This window comes from Argiope bruennichi, chromosome 9, assembly GCF_947563725.1.
Source record: "Argiope bruennichi chromosome 9, qqArgBrue1.1, whole genome shotgun sequence".
In the NCBI taxonomy this organism is placed as follows: domain Eukaryota; kingdom Metazoa; phylum Arthropoda; class Arachnida; order Araneae; family Araneidae; genus Argiope; species Argiope bruennichi.
The window spans coordinates 103,359,209-103,381,066 of record NC_079159.1 but is presented as its reverse complement, the minus strand read 5'-3'; the positions used below and the strand labels follow the sequence as shown (position 1 = coordinate 103,381,066).

The following is a 21,858-nucleotide window of genomic DNA, read 5'->3' as shown; positions in this document are numbered from 1 at the left end:
TCATTGATTAAAACCCCATTAGTCTTGTTTTCTTGCACATATATTTATAAAATTCTTTGAAGAAACAAGCAGGGAAGTATTTAGGGATTTTTATTTATCATAATTTTAAAGAAATAGTCCAATTTTTATCTTTTGTCAAGATTTCTTCATTAAAACCAATCATGATGAGCAAACTAGTTAAGAAGATGCCAGGGAGGGTGGAAAAGTATTTAAACTTATTTAGTCTGGAAAGCATTTGGGATATATATAAAATTTAAATCCTAAATAATTTCCTATTTTTTTATCTTAAATTAGTCCATGTTACTTTATAAAATGTTCTAACATTTTTTTCATATTTCTTGATCTAAATCCCATTTATTTATTTAATTTTTTTAACATGCTTTTTTAAAAATTGTTTACTCTCTAATACTTATGCTCGAAGAAAAGGGATAAAGATTCCTAATGACTACTCAGTCCTTTCAACATAATTAAGATTTCCTTTCCAGAATCGGCATGTGTCAAAGAAATTATTGAAAAATTCAATTAATAAAAGCACTACAGGAAAAAAATTTCATATTTTTGCTTTTGTGTTTTAGTGCGAACAGACGCGTTCCGCCTTTGTACAAACCCTGCTTACCTTGTATGAGAAAAAATTCAACAAAATGGTTTGATTGTTTTCGTTGAAAATAAAAACAATCAAACTCAATAACAACAACAACAAAAAAATTCTACAAAAAAAAATATGTGGCACTGGAACATTCCAATGCAGAGTACTTCATACTTCCACACCTTCTTAGGAATCTATTAATTTTCAAAGGAGTTTTAAAAATCTATTTTTATTGCAAAACAGTGAAATATTTCACAAAATTGTTAAAGTTTTCAAATTTAACTATTTTTATTAAAATATATTTCTCACACATCACACTAGAATCATATAATCTGCTAAGAAAAATTGCACATTTTAATTTTAATATTATATGCAGTTTTAGGCATATATTTTGGAGTAAAATCGACATGGACTCATCTTCTTTCATATTTGAAAACTAATAAAATAGTATAGAAATTATTATTTTTTTCTTTTCTTTTTCAGGAAATAAAATGCAGATCATAAAATTAATTTGCTAACAATAAATCAACACATGATAGATGATACAATTTCGTTTTATGGGGAATTATAGAACCGTTCTATACTAAACAATGACAGTTTGCTATAAAAAAAAATCTTTGTTTTTGAATTCGGAATTGGACCAATTTTAGGATCAGCGCGTGTTTCTCGGGAAGAAAAAAGACATGTGTATTATTTAGCAGTGAAATGACAAGGATAACGATACTTACAAAGTAGCTCTGAAAACACAGTGTTCATCCCATTAAAGAAAATACTATCAACCAGTATCCTGATAGCTGTTTTTTCAGAAGTAGGATATTTCTAAGAAATCCTCATAGAATTCCATAACATATCTTTGACTTGATAACCAGACGTAGTTTCAAATCTGGTTTTCATTTCCTCCTTGAATTTGTCAAAAGTCTCGAATGTCATTTGGTTTAGATGATAGAAAATTTAAAGCGAATGCCGAAATAACTTCTGCGCTTGCGACGCTGTATCCAATCGCGGAAAGTTAAAGTGTTAATCGACAGAGTTTGGAGTAGCGACAGCCAAACCCCTCCCCCCTCCGACCTGACAAAGATAACTTTGCCATGGAAGACTAAAAAAGAGATGTACAGACTTTTCTCCGGACAAGTCCCTAAACGGCGAGAAACATAAACCCTGAACGATACCGTAAAATGCAAGTGTTCCGTTAAAAACAAACGCATCGGCAGCATCTATGAAGGAATAGTGCCGTTTCAGAATAACACTAGTTTGATCAAGAAGACCCACGATTTACTATCAGAATTTAAATGAAAAATTTTCTAAATACCCTTCCATTAGACCTCCATATTTCCCTTTGTGGCCAATATCTTCAAACCCAATGAAAGATCAACATTTCACTTGTGTCCTAGAAGTACATGATGTCATTGGAAATTGGGATTATTGGGAATCCAAGAGTCTCTGTACTGGCCCCATCCCTTGTTCTTACGTGTGGGAAAGGAATGTCCAAGAGAACATATCAATGATAATGGCAATTATGTGAAGGTGTCATGTTACCCGTGACCTGCAATAAAAAAATTTTTAGTCACAAAACTTCGACATCCATTTTATTTGGATGTACATTATAACTGAATTTTCACACTATATTGTCCTTCTATGTTGTCTAAATTTTTGAATTTACAATATGCAGATTATTATCATAATTACAAGAATGCAATTCAGGAAACAAAAATAACATATGAATATAGCCTGTAAGAACCAGTTCCAAAATTATTTTAATTGATTATATTATTAAATCAAGCTCACATTCCTGGACCGAAAGCTAGAATGTTTGTTTCTTTCATTTACATTAATGCGATTTAAATCCAATATTAGAATGATTTACTCGATTTTTGCCTGCATCCATTATTTCCAGCATTAATAGTCCGAATATATCGACCTCCTGTTCATCAATGTTTATTTAATTAACAGACCCTGAAAGAAAAAGGGCTTTCGTTAATTCTATTTCGGAATAATTCGATCATTCCATCTTGCTGTTGGCAACCGTCCTAGGGGCCTGTTGATATGCAGGGCCACCCCGGGGACAGCGGGAGAGAGTGTACAAACTTATTAACAGGCCCGCACTCCAGAGCAGACATTCCTCGGATATGGAGATCGCGCGGGGGAGGCTTGTCAAACAAGGCCCTCCGCCTAATTCTTTCCGTAAACGCTACTCTCGGATCCGGAGAAATCTCAGCGGGGAAATGGGAAGCGGATCGGCGGCTTTGCCTTCAAGGAGTTGGCGCTTATGAGTATTATTGCTTTCTTGCATACGAAGTGTGCAGGGACAGCATTGTAATCTTTAAAAAAAATTGAATTCGAGGTTAATATGATTCTTCATGTTTCATGCCGCCCTGATTCCGAAAAACTCCTTTGGATTTTGAATTCATGTCTGTCTTTCGCTCTGTCTATTAATATAATAATGCAAAACTCTTTGAGCTAAGCGGATGAAAATTAATATGTGGCCATTACACTAAGTCTGCAGATTTCTGCCAAATTTTGCACGAAATATACTCAGCAAAAGTCTATCTGCCCGGCTGTTAAAGTACAAGTGGGCACGAAAACAACAAAATATTAAGAGGTAGATAGGTGAAATTTGGTACACGGGTTTAGAATTTAAAATTAAAATCTGTATTGGAACAAAATTTGTGAAAAATATTTATCATCTGTCTGTCTGCACTTTTGCATGCTTGTTAATGCAATAATTCAAAAACAAAATGACTTAAATAAAAGAAATTTAGTATGCAATCTAATGACTACATTTGTACTTCTGTATCAAATTGTGGTTATAATCTGCTGGGAAAAAAAGACTATCCAAAATACATATTTGATTTTCTAATATTTGTGTATTAACTACATTACAGCGATTAATCGCAAAAACATCAGCAAAGAATGTTCGCTAATTCTTTCATAACTATAGATCGCCAACGGCGTTTGGTAATATACAACTATCGGCTTTCGTCACTATACTACGAAGCACACAACTATCAAGTGTGAGACACTGAACAGAAAAATCTGAACACTAATAGTATTCACGGCCTTGATTAAAGTCCACAATTTTAAAGGAAAATATCTTTATTATATTATATTTGAAAAAATACCGGGGAAAATCACTTCCACTGGTTTCGATTGCTATGAAGGAATAGAAAATTGTGAAAGCGTGTGAAGTAATTTGCAGGCATTCATTTGATGCTTTTCATATTTTGAATAGCTGATCGTTTTCACTTGAATATCTGATATTCACTTGATACTATACTTGAAATCAGAAAGACATTATAAAGTGCATTCAACTTTTTACATTACCGTTCTACCAATTTTTTTTTTTAAAATAAAGGGTGTTTATTATCCAGGTATCCAAAATACTTGAGAGCGTGTGGAGAACTACATGATGGTATTAGAATTTGTTTCTGAAAGTAGAAAAATAACTAACAGATGTTCCCAAACAGAGGGCGTTTTATCAAGAAATGATATAGTAAGCATACGTGACATTTATATGAATTGTATACACTTTAACTATATGTACAAATTGCAAAGACTTGGACAATTTATAACATTTAGACACTTTTCCGACAAACTGGGAGACAGTGAAATCATTTTAATTGTTTTATTTAATACATGATTCATTATGTACGTTATTAAAAACGTAAATATACGATTCATGTGTCAACTAAATTTCACAGTATTGTAATTTTACTTTTTTATTTGTAAACTGTGCAGATATTTAAAGGAATTCTTCTTATTTATTTTTTTAACAATGGAAGAAAATTGTGTGATTAAATATTTGATGAAACGATGAAAACGTTTTGAATTTTAGGGCAGTAGTGAAATATATTGTTGAAAATTAGACAAAAAAAAATTTCCAAAATGCTGGAAAAATTTATACGACTCTTAAATTGGTAACATTAAAAAGACAAGTTTCGAAAAGATGTAAAATTCCTTTCTGTGCAATAATATTTTCGAATTATATATATAAAATGTCTTGGGAAAAAATCAGGCTCAATTTTTAATTAATCAAAACTCTAATTAAAATGTCAAAGAAATGGCTCCGTTGTGCACATTACCTCGCCCCTCTCCAAGTTATCTATATGACAAACTTGTCAAACGACCTCACCTGTAGAACACCATAGAACATGCATGCACGCACGGGCGCATACATACACCAGTATCTTTATTATTAGAGATAAAATGGTTGCTTATAGCGCCTTATTTTTCTTACAAAGCTGATTTTTTAAATCTTACATATGGACATTTTCACAAATAGCGATTGGCGCATCATTTGAAGATTTGACCTTCTGATCCAGAATCAGGTTTTACTCGAAGAAGGTGTTGCTTAAGATAATTATTTTGACCAATTGGATTGTGGTGGTATTGAGTTTAAAACACTTTAAATAGCACATACATTGAACCATCTTGGGATATTTGAAATTTATTTCCCCAAAGATGAATGACTTTCGGAAAGGAACATTTCTTCTAAAGTTAAAAGAAATATTTCATAATAAAAGCATTCATAAAAAAAGCTAATCTGAAAATTTCCACAATTGCATACAGATATCAAAGTTTTATAGCAAGCTACAAGCCAAGAATGTCTTTCTGAAAGACTTTGAAGCTAGCTTGAAATCAAAACTTAAATTACTTAATGAAGAAAATTACTTAATCAAATTACTTAATGAAGAAAAAATGATGAAAGGGCAGGCAAAAAATGAATAGCAGGCAGCAATGCTAAAATTTTCTGTACATTTCTCAGTACTTTTTGAAGCGTGACTTTTTTAAAAATTTCTACTAGCTAGTTACAAATATACAGTGGACGCTTTATTCTCTTGGTTTCCAATCTGTTTAGACTCAGCCCTAAGAGTAGAAATTAAATGTTTGAGAATGAGGTTCTTTGAGTTGAAAAAATATTCTCTCTCTCTCTCTCTCTCTCTCTCTCTCTCTCTCTCTCTCTCTCTCTCTCTCTCTCTGTGTGTGTGTGTGTGTGTGTGTGTGTGTGTGTGTGTGTGTGTGGAAAAGACAGCGACCAGCATTAATATGTGAAATATATTTATTAAGATTAAAGAACAAAGGATAAAACATTACTAAATTAACATAAAACATATAAAGATACATGAGCGTGAGCTGTATGTCTTACAGTCTCACTGCTTAACTCTCGTCTCCCAATAATGGCGGGAAAGCATCATGTGGTTAATGACGCAACATGGCGCCATACAGAATATGAGATCTGTTAGCAGTTCACACACACACACACACACACACACACATATATATAGGGATTTTCGGGTCACGAAGGGTCAATATTGTTAGACGAAAATCAGATCCCTCACAGAAAAAATCCCTTGTTTGAATCCCTGCCTGAGGGTGACCCTTGAGAAAGTCTTCAAGCTGGATACATAATTTCTTTTTTCATTCTATTTTTATTCTTTTTGCTTATATTAACTTAATATTCTTACTAATTCCTCAATAATTTCACAGTAGATTATTCTACAAGAAATACTTTTAACCATTTTAAATTTCACTCCCCCCTCCCTTTTCAACGATATTAGTTTCATTCCCTTGAAACTTTTCCTTTAATTTGCATTGATTTAAAAACGTTTAATAAATAATTGATTTATTCTATCTCTACTTTCTGATATTTCCATTTTTGTTTTTAAAATATTCTTGACAAATGTTTTTATTGGCATTAAGAATCATCTAAAAATATTTTTTTTGTTGGTGGTGACAAAAAACAAGAATACGAAGAACTGTTGCCTGAACTCATTAGCAGAATTCTGGAAGAACACAAAAAAAGACATATGGGGAGGAAAAAAAAAAAAAATTAGCTGTCGCTGGTTTTTTTAAAAAAAGTTGTACATTCGATTCTGTCATTTTAATCAAAAACCTTTTGACTGCTAAAAAGATTTTGTATGCAATATTTTACACAAAAAAATGTTTTGACATTAAAATATTAGACATAAAAATTATGTTAACCCTAGCCGGTGTTGGATATAGCAGCTAGCATCAAATAATAAATATTTCAAACAGTTTACTTCGTTTCCTTTTGGGATTGCATAACTTCAAGCCCGATTTGACTTCGCGGTGTGCCACGCACTTTACGACGCTCGGTTTAACCCCTCACCTTCTAAATGCGGAGCCGAATGGTGAATCGGAGCGTAGAGGGGAGTATATCACTTCACTTCTACGCATTCCCCCCGAAATGTCCCGAGTTAAAAAACGAACACGTAATCGGAAGGTGTCTCCCTCCACTCCAGATTTAAAAGTGGAAATAATAAAAGAAAAAAGGAGGCCCTCGACGATCGAGCAGGGTGGGGAACGTTGCCGTTTTCAATCGCTGAGAGATGGCCCTCGCGGGAAATCTGTTCGATTCCGGGTGGGAGATCCCTGCTCCCCGATATGCGATGGTCAGCTCCTGAGGATGGAATGAGAGAGAGCGAATCATTTATCGGTTTCACTTTAAACGTTCGGTTTTCTGGGATCCCTCGTTTTTCTCTCTCTCTCTCTCTTCCGAATCTGGGAAAGTTAAACAGAAGCAGGAGTAAATATTTTAGAAAAATCAAATCGAATGTTTCTGACTATATATCGATTTCCCACACATGGCAGGACCTCTTAAACATGATTCTAAGAAATGTGACGGAAACATTCATAATATTATTATAGATTCATTCAAACTTACTTATCATAAATAACATATAACCTGAAAAATTCATGTAAATCGGAGCATTTTTGTTATTGTAAACTAGTCGCCTGTTGCGATCAGTTGCTTCGCCAGAGATATTGGTTATATTAATATTAGCTAAATCATTTAGATATAACTCGATGACCATGATTTCATCAAATCGTCAAGGCTTAAAATTGTGTTGCTTTAATTGTATTCGATATATTCTGTTCATTGTTGTAATAAGCCACTTATGAACACTAGTCTCGTGACTACATAATTCTATTTAAAACACAAATATGCATTTCATCTAAGTTTAGCGGTATGCTCTTTTTCTTTTCATCTTATAAACTACATAGATATTAAACAGAGTCCTTCTAAACAGAATCTTCGGCATTTTTTTTGGGGGGGGGGACTACCTATCCTCTTTTCATGCAGGTCATATCCATTCTAAAAAAAAGGCTTTTATAATATGATCTAACAGATTCATTTTGAAATGATTAATGTTGTCATTTTTCTCTTTAATATAATAATAAAATTAATGAAATGAGAATTTTTTTGAATATTCTTTACCTTTTAGTTATTTGTTTGAATTGAAATATTGAGAGATTAATATGGATTGGTTAATATGATTTTTTAATGAATATTTTGTCTATTTCTTAGTCGGTTTTCTGAATAGGAAAATATGCAGAGAAGAAATATTGCGAATACTCAAAAACTGAACTTCGAACGAAATTGATGTATTAGATATCACTGAGAACAAACTTTTTATTTATTTATTTATTTTTCATTTCGTCTGTCTGTTCGTAGATATGCAATTGATTGTAATTTCGCTGCTGCATCCTATAGCTTTCACTGTAGTTATGTATAATATATGCAACAAATATACTTTTATTATTTCCTTGTATACCTAGTAGTATTATTGTAAACGTCCAAAATATCTATTTCGAAATTTTAATAAATCTCTATTCTTTAAATTTTATATGTTAAAAAAAAATTAGAAATACCTTTTTGCATGTCCTATTCATTTGCTAGTGAATATGACAATTTGAAAAAACGAAAAGTAAGATGGATTCAATATGGAATGTAGTTCTTATATCAAAACTGCAGATACGCATTGCAAAAGGTTATCTCAGAAGAGTTTGGCGATGATAAAATTCGCCAATTCGTTACCATCATTTGAAAAAATCCATTAAACTGAGATAATTAAGTAGATTATTCATAAGAATTCTAGCTACTGTTATATTTCTCATGCTTACGACCCCGTAAAACTTGCTGCACTAGTTATGCGCTTATGGCGCTACAGTTCAATTGCAGAGGCGTAGTAAATTTTCTGCCAGATTTGTAGATGGTCCAGTCAGCTCAAAGTTAGTGGAGATTATGGTAAGATAGTATACATTCATTTCCTCATATTAACACATTGCGTATGGCACTCTGCGCCCTCAATGCGCTCACAGGGTCCGCACATTTTTAAATGCTCTAGAAGCATGCTTGGCAAGCAATAAAATGCATATATGCACATTTTTAATTTGTATTTGGTACTGTATTTACATAAAATATTCTTAAATGTTATTATATATTTTATATATGCATTTATTATATAAGATTTTTTACATTTTAACTATTATTGATTTCACAGACTTGAATAATGCTTTAGAGTGTGATATTTGGTAAAGCATATTCCCTTGTGCAATGGTGTTCGGCACGATTTGCAGCAGCATCTTGTTTTTAAGATATTAAGGACCGCTAATGAATTTTTTCGTATTTCGAATTCCATCTGTTACGGACTACTCACGAGTTTTCTCGTGTTGCATATCCCGTCTGTTATTGCTTCATAAATAACAAAGTTATGGTGATTTTAGAATGTAAGTTTGCCCAAAAACGTGCTTTCCCAATCGTATGTCTTACAGATTTCTTTGCGGTCCTTAACGTGTTAAATATTTGCCACTGGCAAAACATGAAAGCGAGATATCTCGTGACCCGGTCACAACGTTCGATCTTCTAAAAACGAGAAATCTCGTGACCCTTACGCAATCTGTTAATAATCGAATTACAGATAGAATTAAGGTGATTTATCATCACTTATTCTCAAATTTTTTTGTGCAACTTTTTTTCAGTAGTTTCATTTTTTTCATTTTGGAATTCCTTTCCTTTCAATTTCTCGAACTCTAAATTTGGCAACATTTTTTTTTCTCACATACCCAAATGATATCTCACTGAAAAGCACTCATGAGATGCTTTTTTTTCCACTGCTTTAATCTTTTTTTTTCCAGCTTTTATAAAAAATAATGGTAAAATTGGCAAGAGGCGCTTAAATTTTCTTTTTTCTTATATCTCCAGACAAACAAATCTATCTCTGCCTTCCATCTCTCTAATAGAAATCCTTTACTTTTCAGAACTAACGAGAAACTCCTTACATTAGGAAAATTAGGTATATAGAGATTTTTAAATATAAGTTAAGTATTGTATTTATTTTTCCTTTCAAGTTAACAGAATATATTACATGTATTTGTAAATATTTACGAAAAAGTATGTTTACGAATACCCTATTCTTTATAGCGTTAAATACATTCATTTGTGCATACAAAATATTTATAACTATAACTAAAATTTTGTAATTAACTATGGAAGTCAAAAAATTATTAACCAGATAGACATCATTAAAAATCATTAACACAAAAAAGTTATATTGCATACTTTTAATTATTTTGGTATTATTTTGATCTTTTTAGATACTTCTGATAGTCGTAATAGAAAACTTTTGATTGCATAGTATATTAACGCCATCGTTTTGGACATTTGTTATAAACGAAACTTTCCTGATGAGGGAGTTAAGGAGAGAATTTATCTAATTTTAAATATTTTTTTCGGGGAGGGGGATGCCTTTTTTTTCCGAAGAAATAGGTATATCAGTATCATATAAATATTGATATAGCGTTGTTTTTTTACATTTAAAAATCTGAAAAAAAATTCCATGTTGTCGAAAAATTACTCGACGAATCTGAGTTATTTCTAATTTTATTCCCTGAGAATTAAGATTTTAAATCGCGATTTTTTAAACAATATATTCCAGCTTCAAATAATTAGAGTGGAAACTGGGATTTTTTTATGGAATAATTAATACACCCGACGTTGCTTGAGATTAAAATCCTTTTATATATAATATTTTTTGATATAAAAGAATACTTTTGCATCAAATATCATAACATATAAAATCTTTTAAACGTATTGAACTATTTTTAAACTAAAATTAGAATATCAGTTGAACTAAATGGCTTTTAAAAGGCGCCGATGGCTGATTGCTAACTTTATTAATTAATATTTATTACATTAGTATACAGTAAAACGAACATACATATATACATTCATAGCATATATACATACATATACAAGTTCATGTATTTATATACATACACGAACATACATATATGCATAAATCAATGACTTTTATTTATATTAATATTATATGCAAAAATAGTTTTGTTGACATTGGTGTACCTAGGTTGACGAAAACATTTCCCAGGAACCAGGAACTATCGTAATTAAATACATTTTACAGATAATTAGGTGTCTGAAATCGAATTTACGAACCTCCAAAGTATTCCAAATCCAAATTGAAACTTTTCCCACAGAAAGGAAATAATAAAAACTTTATTTCATGATAATAATTATAATGAAGAAATTTTAACTAAATACAATTTCAATATTATACGCTTAAGTATCAATATTTTCAATTTCTCGTATGGTCTCTATATTCAGATGTACTTAAATATAAAGATTTTTGCAATAAAGGATTTATTTGTGAAGCCCTTCTACGAACTGACGCATGTCGACAACAGTGCACTGTTTTCTTTAAAGCATTCTATTTGTGAAAGCACACTTAAAAAATAAGTCGATAAAAGTGAGACCCATTTGAATTTCTTATTGATTAATCTTCCAGTTGATTAGTTTACTTGACAAAGAAAGAAACTATTGTACAATTAAAAGTTAAAATTGAGTTGAATAGTTTTAAACTATAGAAATCGTCTGCCTTATCAACTAGCAGTAAATGTGAAATAACTATGCCCTTTATATAGAAGATATACTCAAATTAAAAACTTAAATTGAGTTGAATAGTTTTAAACTATAGAAATCGTCTGCCTTATCAACTAGCAGTAAATGTGAAATAACTATGCCCTTTATATAGAAGATATACTCAAATTAAAAACTTAAATTGAGTTGAATAGTTTTAAACTATAGAAATCGTCTGCCTTATCAACTAGCAGTAAATGTGAAATAACTATGCCCTTTATATAGAAGATATACTCAAATTAAAAACTTAAATTGAGTTGAATAGTTTTAAACTATAGAAATCGTCTGCCTTATCAACTAGCAGTAAATGTGAAATAACTATGCCCTTTATATAGAAGATATACTCAAATTAAAAACTTAAATTAATTTACTATTTTTCAATCCTTGGAATTATTTAAGTTACTACTTATGATTATCACGAAAAATTAGAAACAAGGAAAAGGGTTATAAAATAAATAGTTTAAAAAATATAAAATAAATAGTATAATAATATCCAGTTCTTACAATTTTATATCTAGTTTTGTTTCTTACCGTCCTACAGAAAATCTTGATACATTTCTCAACTCAGAACAATTTGCATGAAAGTCATGTATGCTTGACCAAATGAACAGCACTTTGACCATCGGTTTCATTCTCTGCCATATTTGGAAAAATGAAATAAATATGCCTTCATTGTTTCTTCGACATATCTGTAAAGGAAAATAAAATATCTGCATAATCTCTTCGCCATAAATGGAGTGACAAAGTACAGAGGGAAGGAGGTGAGACTGTCAATGAGAGGATTAATACAACTTGAAACTACAAAAAATTCAATTTAGCTAAATCCGTCATATTTTCTAACTAGAGAATTTCCATTTCGTCACCATTAAGGAATGTCAGACCTCAACAGTATCTACAAAAAACAGCTTCAAATTTTATCTTTTCACGCCATCTGAATATCAGATAACAGCAGCCATTTGCTGGGATATCTACCGTTTTATCTAAACCCTTATCGAAACATCGAATGTCCATAAAAACTCGAGGACGCAAAGCTGTCATCACCGCCTCGTCCCATGAACAACACCCAAAATTAGTCAAATAAAATGGCAGCATGGCTAACCCAATTTGGTGATGAAATGGGTCCTTCGTATCGGCAGGGAACGGGACAATTCCGTATGGCAGACTTTTGTTGTTTTGGATTTTATCGTCAATGGGTAAATGAGGGGATTCCTCTCGTCGGTGGGAGTTTCAGCGCCTCCGGCAAAATGGAGGCTGATTCTATGTTATTTATCGCTTTTATCGAAGTAGAAATCTTTTTTTCCTTATGATTCATTGTCATAATGCCCAATTTGATAGGGTAAAATTACAAAAATCTTATCAAGCTATCGCAACATTATATCACTACAGATTGAGAGATATTTTTTTTTTTTGTCCAAATATGCTGTCCGTAAGTTTAAAAAAGAGTTTTGCCCTTGATTACCAGCCATTTTTTTCATACATTTACACAGAAGAATATTACTTATAACGTGCAAACGGACACGATTACTTTCGTGCGCCAACCAAATGTTCTTAAATGTCATCCTTACAAATCCAGTGAAAGTTTATAATTATATAACTTCCCCAACAGCGCCTTCCACACTTCATATTTTTATTTCAAGACTTTCGTATCCTTTAAAAATAATTCTAGAAATTTAAATCCAAATAAAAGATTTTTAATGGATCTCAATTTAATTGCCATAAAAATTTTCCCTTTCTTTCCTTTTCTTTTTCTTTTTTTTACAGTCTTACTTATTAAAACTTATTCTTAATAATGAACACGATAAAATACAGCCAAATAAGTACATTAAAAATTTTTACCAATTGGCACAGATCAATAATCTTTCTGATATGAATGTAATTAAATATAGTGACTGAAAATGAGCAACATTTTAAAAGTAAGAAGCAATACACATAACAGAACAAATGCAGTTATTAAAAGTATGTATTATATATTGTATTTTTAATCGATAAAAATAAATTTGTCTATATTCGAAAAAAAATTCCTTAAGGTATACAATTTCTGAGTATAATTTACAATATAGACAAACTTTTACGTATATTTAAAAATTTGTCTATATTTTGTCTATTTGAATAAAACATATATTTATGAAAGGTTTCTCATCATCATCTCTTTAAAGTTTATTTTATGTGCATTTCATGAACTGCAAACAAATATAAATTTTTGCCTATCAGCTCTTGTTTGTTAAATATGCCTGTAATATTATTTAGCAAATTAAATGAAACTTAAGGTATAGGCGTTAAACTAAAAACGCTTTTTCTTAATAAATTATGTGAAACAACTTAAATGATTGGATAAAAAAATAAATCTTCTGAAAATCTATAATACATTAATTAAAAATCAGAAAAGAAAGAATAAAGGACCAATTATAACAAAGGGAAATTAAGATAAATTAAAATAGAAACAAAGGGAAATTATTTTAAGCTATTCTGAAAGCTTTTTGAATTTCTTTTGTTTAAGCAATTTTTTCTACCAGATATCAGCAACAATCTGTAATCAAATGACCATTCATTCTGCCGTGATATAAGCAATGGGTAGCAAAGAAAAACCGCGCCTGGGACAAGATATATTTTTTCGCCCCAAATATAACTAGCGGATTGATATAGAAAGAATGTGTCCGGTACATGGCGCGCTGTTTCCTCCCTTTCATCATAATTAACTTTAAAAAATGATAGAAAATCATTCACGTTTTGTCTCTATAGCAAGTTCAACGCATCTTTGCTTCGTCTTGTTCCTCCGATTCTACATCTGTATTCGTAACAAGCTTTCTGTTATTCGAATAAAACAGCTTCTTACAGCTACGAACATTGTTGCTCGTCATCTAACAATTTTGATCTGGATATAATGTATAACAGATATTATTCTGTACAACTTTTTTAACCTATATAATGTATCGTACCACTAACAGTGGCATGACAAGGGTAAGTGATGCCGGACTTAACAAGCTTTTTCATATCTATCAATAATCAGTAAATTAGCACGAGTAAATAACATCCAGGTCATGACAGGTTTTTTTTTCTTTTGTCCTGCCGTGATATTTTTTTTTTTTTTAAAGTCGGAGTAATACATAAATGGCTTGTTCCCATGCCTCCCTCTAAACCACGCGCCTAGGGCATCTATACGGTTGTCCCCCCCCCCATCCAAGTCGTTACGTTACTGGATGAAAATACACCATTTTCTTTATGCACATGTGAAATTATTCGCCTTTTTCTAAACTAGTATCGCAAAGATTTTCTCATGAAACTATCCAAATGATTATGTTTAGGCTAGGGTCTTAAAAAAAATGCATTTCTATACCAAGCTCTTTAAAACATATTAAATAACTGTAAAAAAATACAACACTCCTGTAACCTACAATAGATTAAATAAAAATTAAAAATGAGGGAAATAAAATAAAAAGCTTAATCCGAAAGCTTTTTCTTTTTAGTTAACATTATTGCGTGGTATCTGGTATTGATCTTTCAGAGCCTTTATGTTCTCATGAAACAGTTTACCTGCATTCATACATAGTCGTTTTGTAGAGAGGCCCCGATTGCCAGGATAGCTCAATACTCAATATTCATTATGCTCAATAATGAATAATGAGAATAATAAATACCGAGTATATTCATTATGATTAATAATGAATAATGAGAATAATAAATACCGAGTATATTCATTATGATTAATAATGAATAATGAGAATAATAAATACCGAGTATATTCATTATGATTAATAATGAATAATGAGAATAATAAATACCGAGTATATTCATTATGATTAATAATGAATAATGAGAATAATAAATACCGAGTATATTCATTATGATTAATAATGAATAATGAGAATATTAAATACCGAGTATATTCATTATGATTAATAATGAATAATGAGAATAATAAATACCGAGTATATTCATTATGATTAATAATGAATAATGAGAATAATAAATACCGAGTATATTCATTATGATTAATAATGAATAATGAGAATAATAAATACCGAGTATATTCATTATGATTAATAATGAATAATGAGAATAATAAATACCGAGTATATTCATTATGATTAATAATGAATAATGAGAATAATAAATACCGAGTATATTCATTATGATTAATAATGAATATGCTCATGTAAGGTTTCTGAAACTCTGTAAGCTTGCTTTCTCCAAAATCAGAATAATTTTCAGCCTTGTATTTCCCTCAGAAATTCTAGACAGCAAGGCAACTGTGATCCACGTCTTTCGCTGTCTTCTTCATGCAATCTAGGAACTGAAGGTCATTTATGAGCTGTTTGATTTGCAACCATTTAAGAATATTTTCCATTTATTTCAGGCATTTTTACTTTTTCATATACGAAGTATAGAGAGACTTTAGCGATCGTCCAAACATTCAAACGCAAAATTTTGATAGGTCTTCACATTTTAGACCCTGAGTCCAAAAACAAATTTTTGGAAAATGTCTGTCTGTCTATGACTAAGATATCTCAAAAACGCTTTGAGCAAGAAATTTATACAGTTCTTACACCAAATTTGTAGATTTCTATCAAATTCTAAGTAAATTCCTTTTAGAGGAAGTCTGTCTGTCCTATTGTTCGAAGGTACGTTAACATGATAACTACAAAAAGAAGAGAACTAAGTAAATAAAATTCAGCACCATATTTAGCATTGTAGATACATATGCAACCTTGAACTAAATCCGAAAAGGGGTTGACCGTCTCCACTTTTAGAAACATGTAAATGCGATAATTGAGAAACGCAATGACTTAAATATATCAAATTTGGCATGTAATTTTGTGACTACAAATGTAGTTCTGTGTCACATTTTTATTTCAATCATTTGGGAAAAACGCGCCTGAAACACAAATTTGATTTTCGGATATTGTTAACCACATGCCAGAGATTTATCGCCAAATACTCGCCAAAGATGACAAGACAGATTCAAAAATTGCCAAATCCATGCCAAAGGTTAATATTTCATCACTAATCTACACAAGTCATTATATGAGATCACAGCTTTATCAGAGAATATTCGAGAAAGCTTTGGAGGGATCTCTCCCTCTGGGTTTTTTTATTATTATTTTATGTATGCAAAATAAGAGCTATTCTGATGAAGAGCTTTCATGAGTCTGCTTCACTAACCTTAACTTTATATAAAGCAGAGATAAGACGATTCTACTTCATCCAATTAAGATCTCACAATTGGAATTAATTTCTCCAGCAACCGCGTTCTCTATAGTACTCGTAGGTCACTCTTTTCCTATCCAAAGGTGTTGCCGGTATCTGGGTATTATTTGTTTCTGTTATATCATAAGAAGAAGAAATTATTTCATGTCTCCCCTTGCTGACTAAAGGATTGTTAACCATTTTTGAGTCTTTACAACTTACCTATTGATATTCGTAAACATAATCATTGCAACGACCTAATCTATGGTATCACTTAGTGCATTCATTTTAGGATATTCTATGCGATTATAAATATTTTCCACTTTTCTGCTTGATTGCATACGCAGAATACTAAAAGAAAGTCTGTGTATTTGTTGCTCTACTGTGTGTGAACACGTTAACTCAAATATGTGGATTTAAAAAAATGTAATTTAGTAAAGGATCTTATTAATAAAATCTTAATGAGTCCAATTTTAATTTCGATAGATAAACAAAAAGGGTCTCCAGAATGCATATTCTGTTTACTTCACTATGGCTACTAAACGGGAAACATCCATGTGTGGAATTTTGATAATAATCTGGATTTACGAGCACACATTGGCGTACTCGAAATTCCCATTAAAGAAAGGCGGGGGAGAGGGGTTAAAGCCTTTGAGGAAACAATGCGAGAAAGTTTCGGTGGACCATTGTTTTCGTGTGATTTTCTTTTTATTCGAGGTATAACTTGTTTTTTAAACGTTTTAAATATTTTATAATTAAGTTATATTAAATCTTTAAAAACGTTAACTTATGGGGAAAAATCAGTTTCATTTATTTTTATTAACATACCAAATATAATAAATATAAGTTAAGAAATACCAAATGCCAAATGAAAATTTTGTTTTTGCTTTGCGTTATTTGCAATGCTCTATGTAATAGTAACCGGCTATATGTTTAATCCTGAGAAATTACATTTTAAGAATGTAGCAATTGTAAACAATTACCAAATTCTTTTAATCCAAAATTTAAAAAAATAAGAAATAAAAAAATATGCATGTATGAGTAAAATTAAATACACGAGTGTTTTATTATTTTACAATTTAAACTGTTCTATGGGTTGAAAATTTTTTGATGCTTTAGAAAGTTTCTTTTTATCTTAAAATTAATTTCATTTTGCAATTTATAGATTATAGAAATGTTGAAAAGACTCAACTGCTCAAAATATATGTTGTTTCCATAAGTGAAAAAGATCTTAACTATATAATTTGTGATAAATAAATATCACTATCAAAACTAATGTATCAACATCAGTTTTGAAATTTATATTTTCATCATAAGTCTCATCTGATTATAAGCTACTTATTTGGTGTATTAGTAAACATTTTATAACTTTAAATGAATTCATTTTTTTTCAATATGTTGCATGAATTTATATATATTTATAATCAGTTATTTTACTTGTCGTAAATTTTGAGAATTTTTATTAAAGCTTATGTTTTTATTTCAGAATTTTTTTTCCCGGAAACAATTTGAAAAGAAAGAATTCCATTTTGAGGGGAAAATTTTTATCTATGTTTAAAGAAAATGTAAAATATTGTAACTCAATACACTTCAAAAATCGATTTCCAAACATTTGAAAATTTTCTCATTATTCTTTGGAGAGAAATTTTCCAATTAATTTTTCTTATCAACGCACTTATGAAATGACCTTGAAATCGATTGCTGTTGAAGATTAAAGAGAAGTGAAGAAGACGTCAACAAATTAGTTACTCATTTTTAAAAACTCTACGAACACTTCGTGGGAATTGCAGCTATGTTTTTTTTCAATTAAAGAGGCAAATCAGAATTCTCAGTATAGTAAAAAAGATTATCATTTGTTTCTGAAATCTCTACTGTTGAAATTCGATACTGAATTCAATGAATTCATGAAAAAAGATTACTTCATTCATAAGTAACTAATCACCGATTTTGATATAAAAAGATTTATTGATTGTGATAAATCCTGGATTGCATTATTCTTCTGGAATCCAACGAAGTGTGATAGATTATATCAAAATATCAAAGCAACTGAGCCTATTGTTATTCTATCTTATTATTAATTCATAAAAAGTGAGCTAAAAGTCTTCAACATCAGATATCATCAAAAGTTACAAGAAATCGAAATCCAATCCACGAACCATTGCTTTGTTTTTCGAAGTGGAAACGTTCGGTGAATATCTGCAAAGAACAAAAGCTTCACCATTTGGCGCGAAATTCCAACCAAAGGTATTCTTCTTCCCAGAAATGATGGGCAATCGTTCCAAAGAAGAGACCTAATCAGGGACGGCATGTACGTCTACGCCCCCGATAGCAGTGGCTCGGAGAGCTCTCCGGACAATTCCGGTATCGTCTGCAACGGCTTGCCGACGCCACACCAGGACCACGCCACTGCCCTGGTCACCCCACCTGTAACTCGCCGAGCCACAAACGGATCGGCGCACCACCCCCAGCAGAGCTGCGGGGCCCTCGATGGCCACGAAGGGGCCTTGGTCGCTCCAAGTGGAGCCCAGAGGAGAAGGGCCAGTGGAGGTGAGAATATGAGCCATTTAACGAGGGAGGAGCGGCGGCGGCGTAGACGAGCCACCCAAAAATATCGTCTGGCCCATGCTACTAGAGAGAGGATCAGGGTGGAGGCTTTCAATGTAGCGTTTGCGGAGTTGAGGAAACTGCTGCCTACACTGCCCCCTGACAAGAAGCTGTCAAAAATAGAAATCTTAAGGTTGGCCATTTGTTACATAGCGTACTTAAATGATGTATTGGATGTATGATAGTGGAATGACATTTGTTCCTCAGTTCCTCAGCTTAATGTTGTATGTAAAATTCTCAAAAATCCATGCAGTCAATCCTTTTATTAACCAATTAAATGGAGAAAGATATTAGTGTGTGTTCTAATTTAATTAAATTATTTTTATTTAAATTTATGCAAAATGAACTTAGTTAAAGTTTATCTTATATTAACATTGTTTTATTTTATAAAAAAACTATGTATAATCAATATATCAAAATAAGAGTAATCAATTTCAAACATATCTCAAATTTTACACAAGAAGCATGTTGAAAATCTCAGCTCTTTTTGAAGTAAAATTGAAATTGAATTTTATCTCAAATTCAATCTGTTAAATGCAGTTATAATTTTTTATGAAACTTATTCCCTTTTTTTTAAAAAAAAGAAATCATTTAATATATTTATTAAGTAATTCTGTTTAGGCAATAAGAAAGCATCAGTTTGATGGAAATTTTTTTATTCTATGAAGTTAAATATTGAACTTCTAATTAAATTCCTACATTCAGATTAGAATATAATGAGTACAGCCATTTAAGTAAAATTCTATATTGAATATTTATCAACTGCAAGGATTCGCATTGGATAAACAGATAAATTCATTTTAAATATGTTGGATAAAATAAATCGCTTGGTTAACTTTTGAGTAATGTGAAAGCTATAATTCCCCCGCTGTCTTTAGTTTGGCATTTTATAATTTGAAAAGCAGACAAAAGCATATTTATTCTTTATATTATTTTCTACATAAGTATTTATTTTGCAAAAATGATTCTTTAAAATTGAATTTTTCAAAAGAAAGTTTAATACTCGAATGTGAATTTTTAAATATCAAAAAAAGTTTTCTTTATTGTTGTCTTAGTCTGTGGTGAAATATATTATTAAAAGTTTTAAAATAATAATGAATTTATAAGTATTTATTATAATTTTAAATCAATTTTGAATGATCATTCATTGTTAAATAAAAATTAGATAATCTTTTCCTGTTAAGAATTTCTAAAAATATAATTTTAGCTTTTGGACAACTAAGCATACTCTTTCCAAAAGATATATTATCTAATAAATTTTAATATTTAATTTATTGTTATCTTCGATAGTTAATTCTACTTCTAAAATAGGCTCAAAAACGTTTTGAATCTATTAAGTACTACAATGTATTTTAAATCTTTCTCTAAAATTGGCCTGCATTTTCTTTCATTTAAATTTTTATTTTTTAAATTTCTCTTTGTTTTTGTATATAGATATTTTAAAATGTATTATAATTGTCTTTTTAGAAGACCATCTATGTTTCTTTATAATTTATGAAAAAGAAACATAATGCTTAGTTTCATATAATGATTTCATTTTTATTCTAGATGAAATGTTCAAATTTTTTTTAATACAATTTTTTTTTATTTTTCCTTGCATGTAAGTACGTTTGTCGTTTAAAGGAGAGCAGATTTTAATGCTTCATTTGGTGACTATTTGTGTAAACTCTTTAGTCATTGTTTATCTACAGACATATCATATGAAATGTACAGCTTCAAGAACTAGTCATGTACTCTTGAAGAAACAAGTCAAAGCAATAAACGAATAACAACGAAATATTGTTGGTGTGGTTTATTTTCGTTTCTCAATTTTCTAATTTTAAACACTTTATTATATAAAGCTTTTATTTAAGTTATTTTATTTCATGCTAGTGAAAATAAAATTTTCGAATCGTAGAGTTTTGAAATTTTGTACATTTCTTCTTGGGAAATTAATTTTAAAATTTTAGTTGCATATAAATGGCATCACCAGTTTCTTGAATGTGAGGAAAAAATGATTTTTGTATTCGATAGTATTTATGATAGTGAATTATAATTTAGGAACTATAATGTGGAATATTGAAAGATATTAATAATATATTGAAACAAAAATATGAAATTAAAATTACACTATTTTTTATTTCATTGATAAAGTGTATTTATTACATTTATTCATAATAATAAAACAATTCATTCATGCGGAAAGAACGCATGCACTTAACGAAACATTCAAGATTCAATAGATTTTAAACAGTGGTGCATCAACAATACTAAAAAGAGCTGTACTTCAAAATTGCTTTTTTTTAGACTTTAATAAACCGAAATTCAAACATTCGTGTAAGATGTCAGTGTACTGCATTTTAACTCATAATACAAAAAGCAATTAATTCGTTTTCACCTCTCCTGTAAAAGTTATCTTCGTAGTATTCTTGTTTTCCTCCTAAAAACAATTATCATTATCAAAACAAATAAAATATAATCTAATATATAAAATTGAATTTTTGTTTGTTCGTACCTTATGCGCTGCCATACTTTCAACCACTTGCGCTGAAACTTGGTCAACTTATTTCTTGCACCTGCGTGAAGGTTATAGGTATAGTGCAGTTATCATATTTAATATATAAAAATTAATTTTTGTTTGTTCGTACCTTATGCGCTGCCATACTTTCAACCACTTGCGCTGAAACTTGGTCAACTTATTTCTTGCACCTGCGTGAAGGTTATAGGTATAGTGCAGTTATCATATTTAATATATAAAAATTAATTTTTG

At 30.6% G+C, this 21,858-nt stretch overlaps 1 protein-coding gene across 1 annotated transcript in view; it reads left to right on the top strand.

Annotated features, from left to right (window-relative positions):
- The window catches only part of LOC129984566 (helix-loop-helix protein 1-like), a 36,052-nt gene extending 16,650 nt beyond the window's left edge, over positions 1–19,402 (top strand). The window contains exon 2 of the mRNA XM_056094481.1: positions 17,992–19,402. Coding sequence (XP_055950456.1) covers positions 18,812–19,291 — 480 coding nt within the window. The 5' untranslated portion in view covers positions 17,992–18,811 and the 3' untranslated portion in view covers positions 19,292–19,402. The remainder of the gene's footprint in view (positions 1–17,991) is intronic.
- The last annotated feature ends 2,456 nt before the right edge of the window (positions 19,403–21,858 follow it).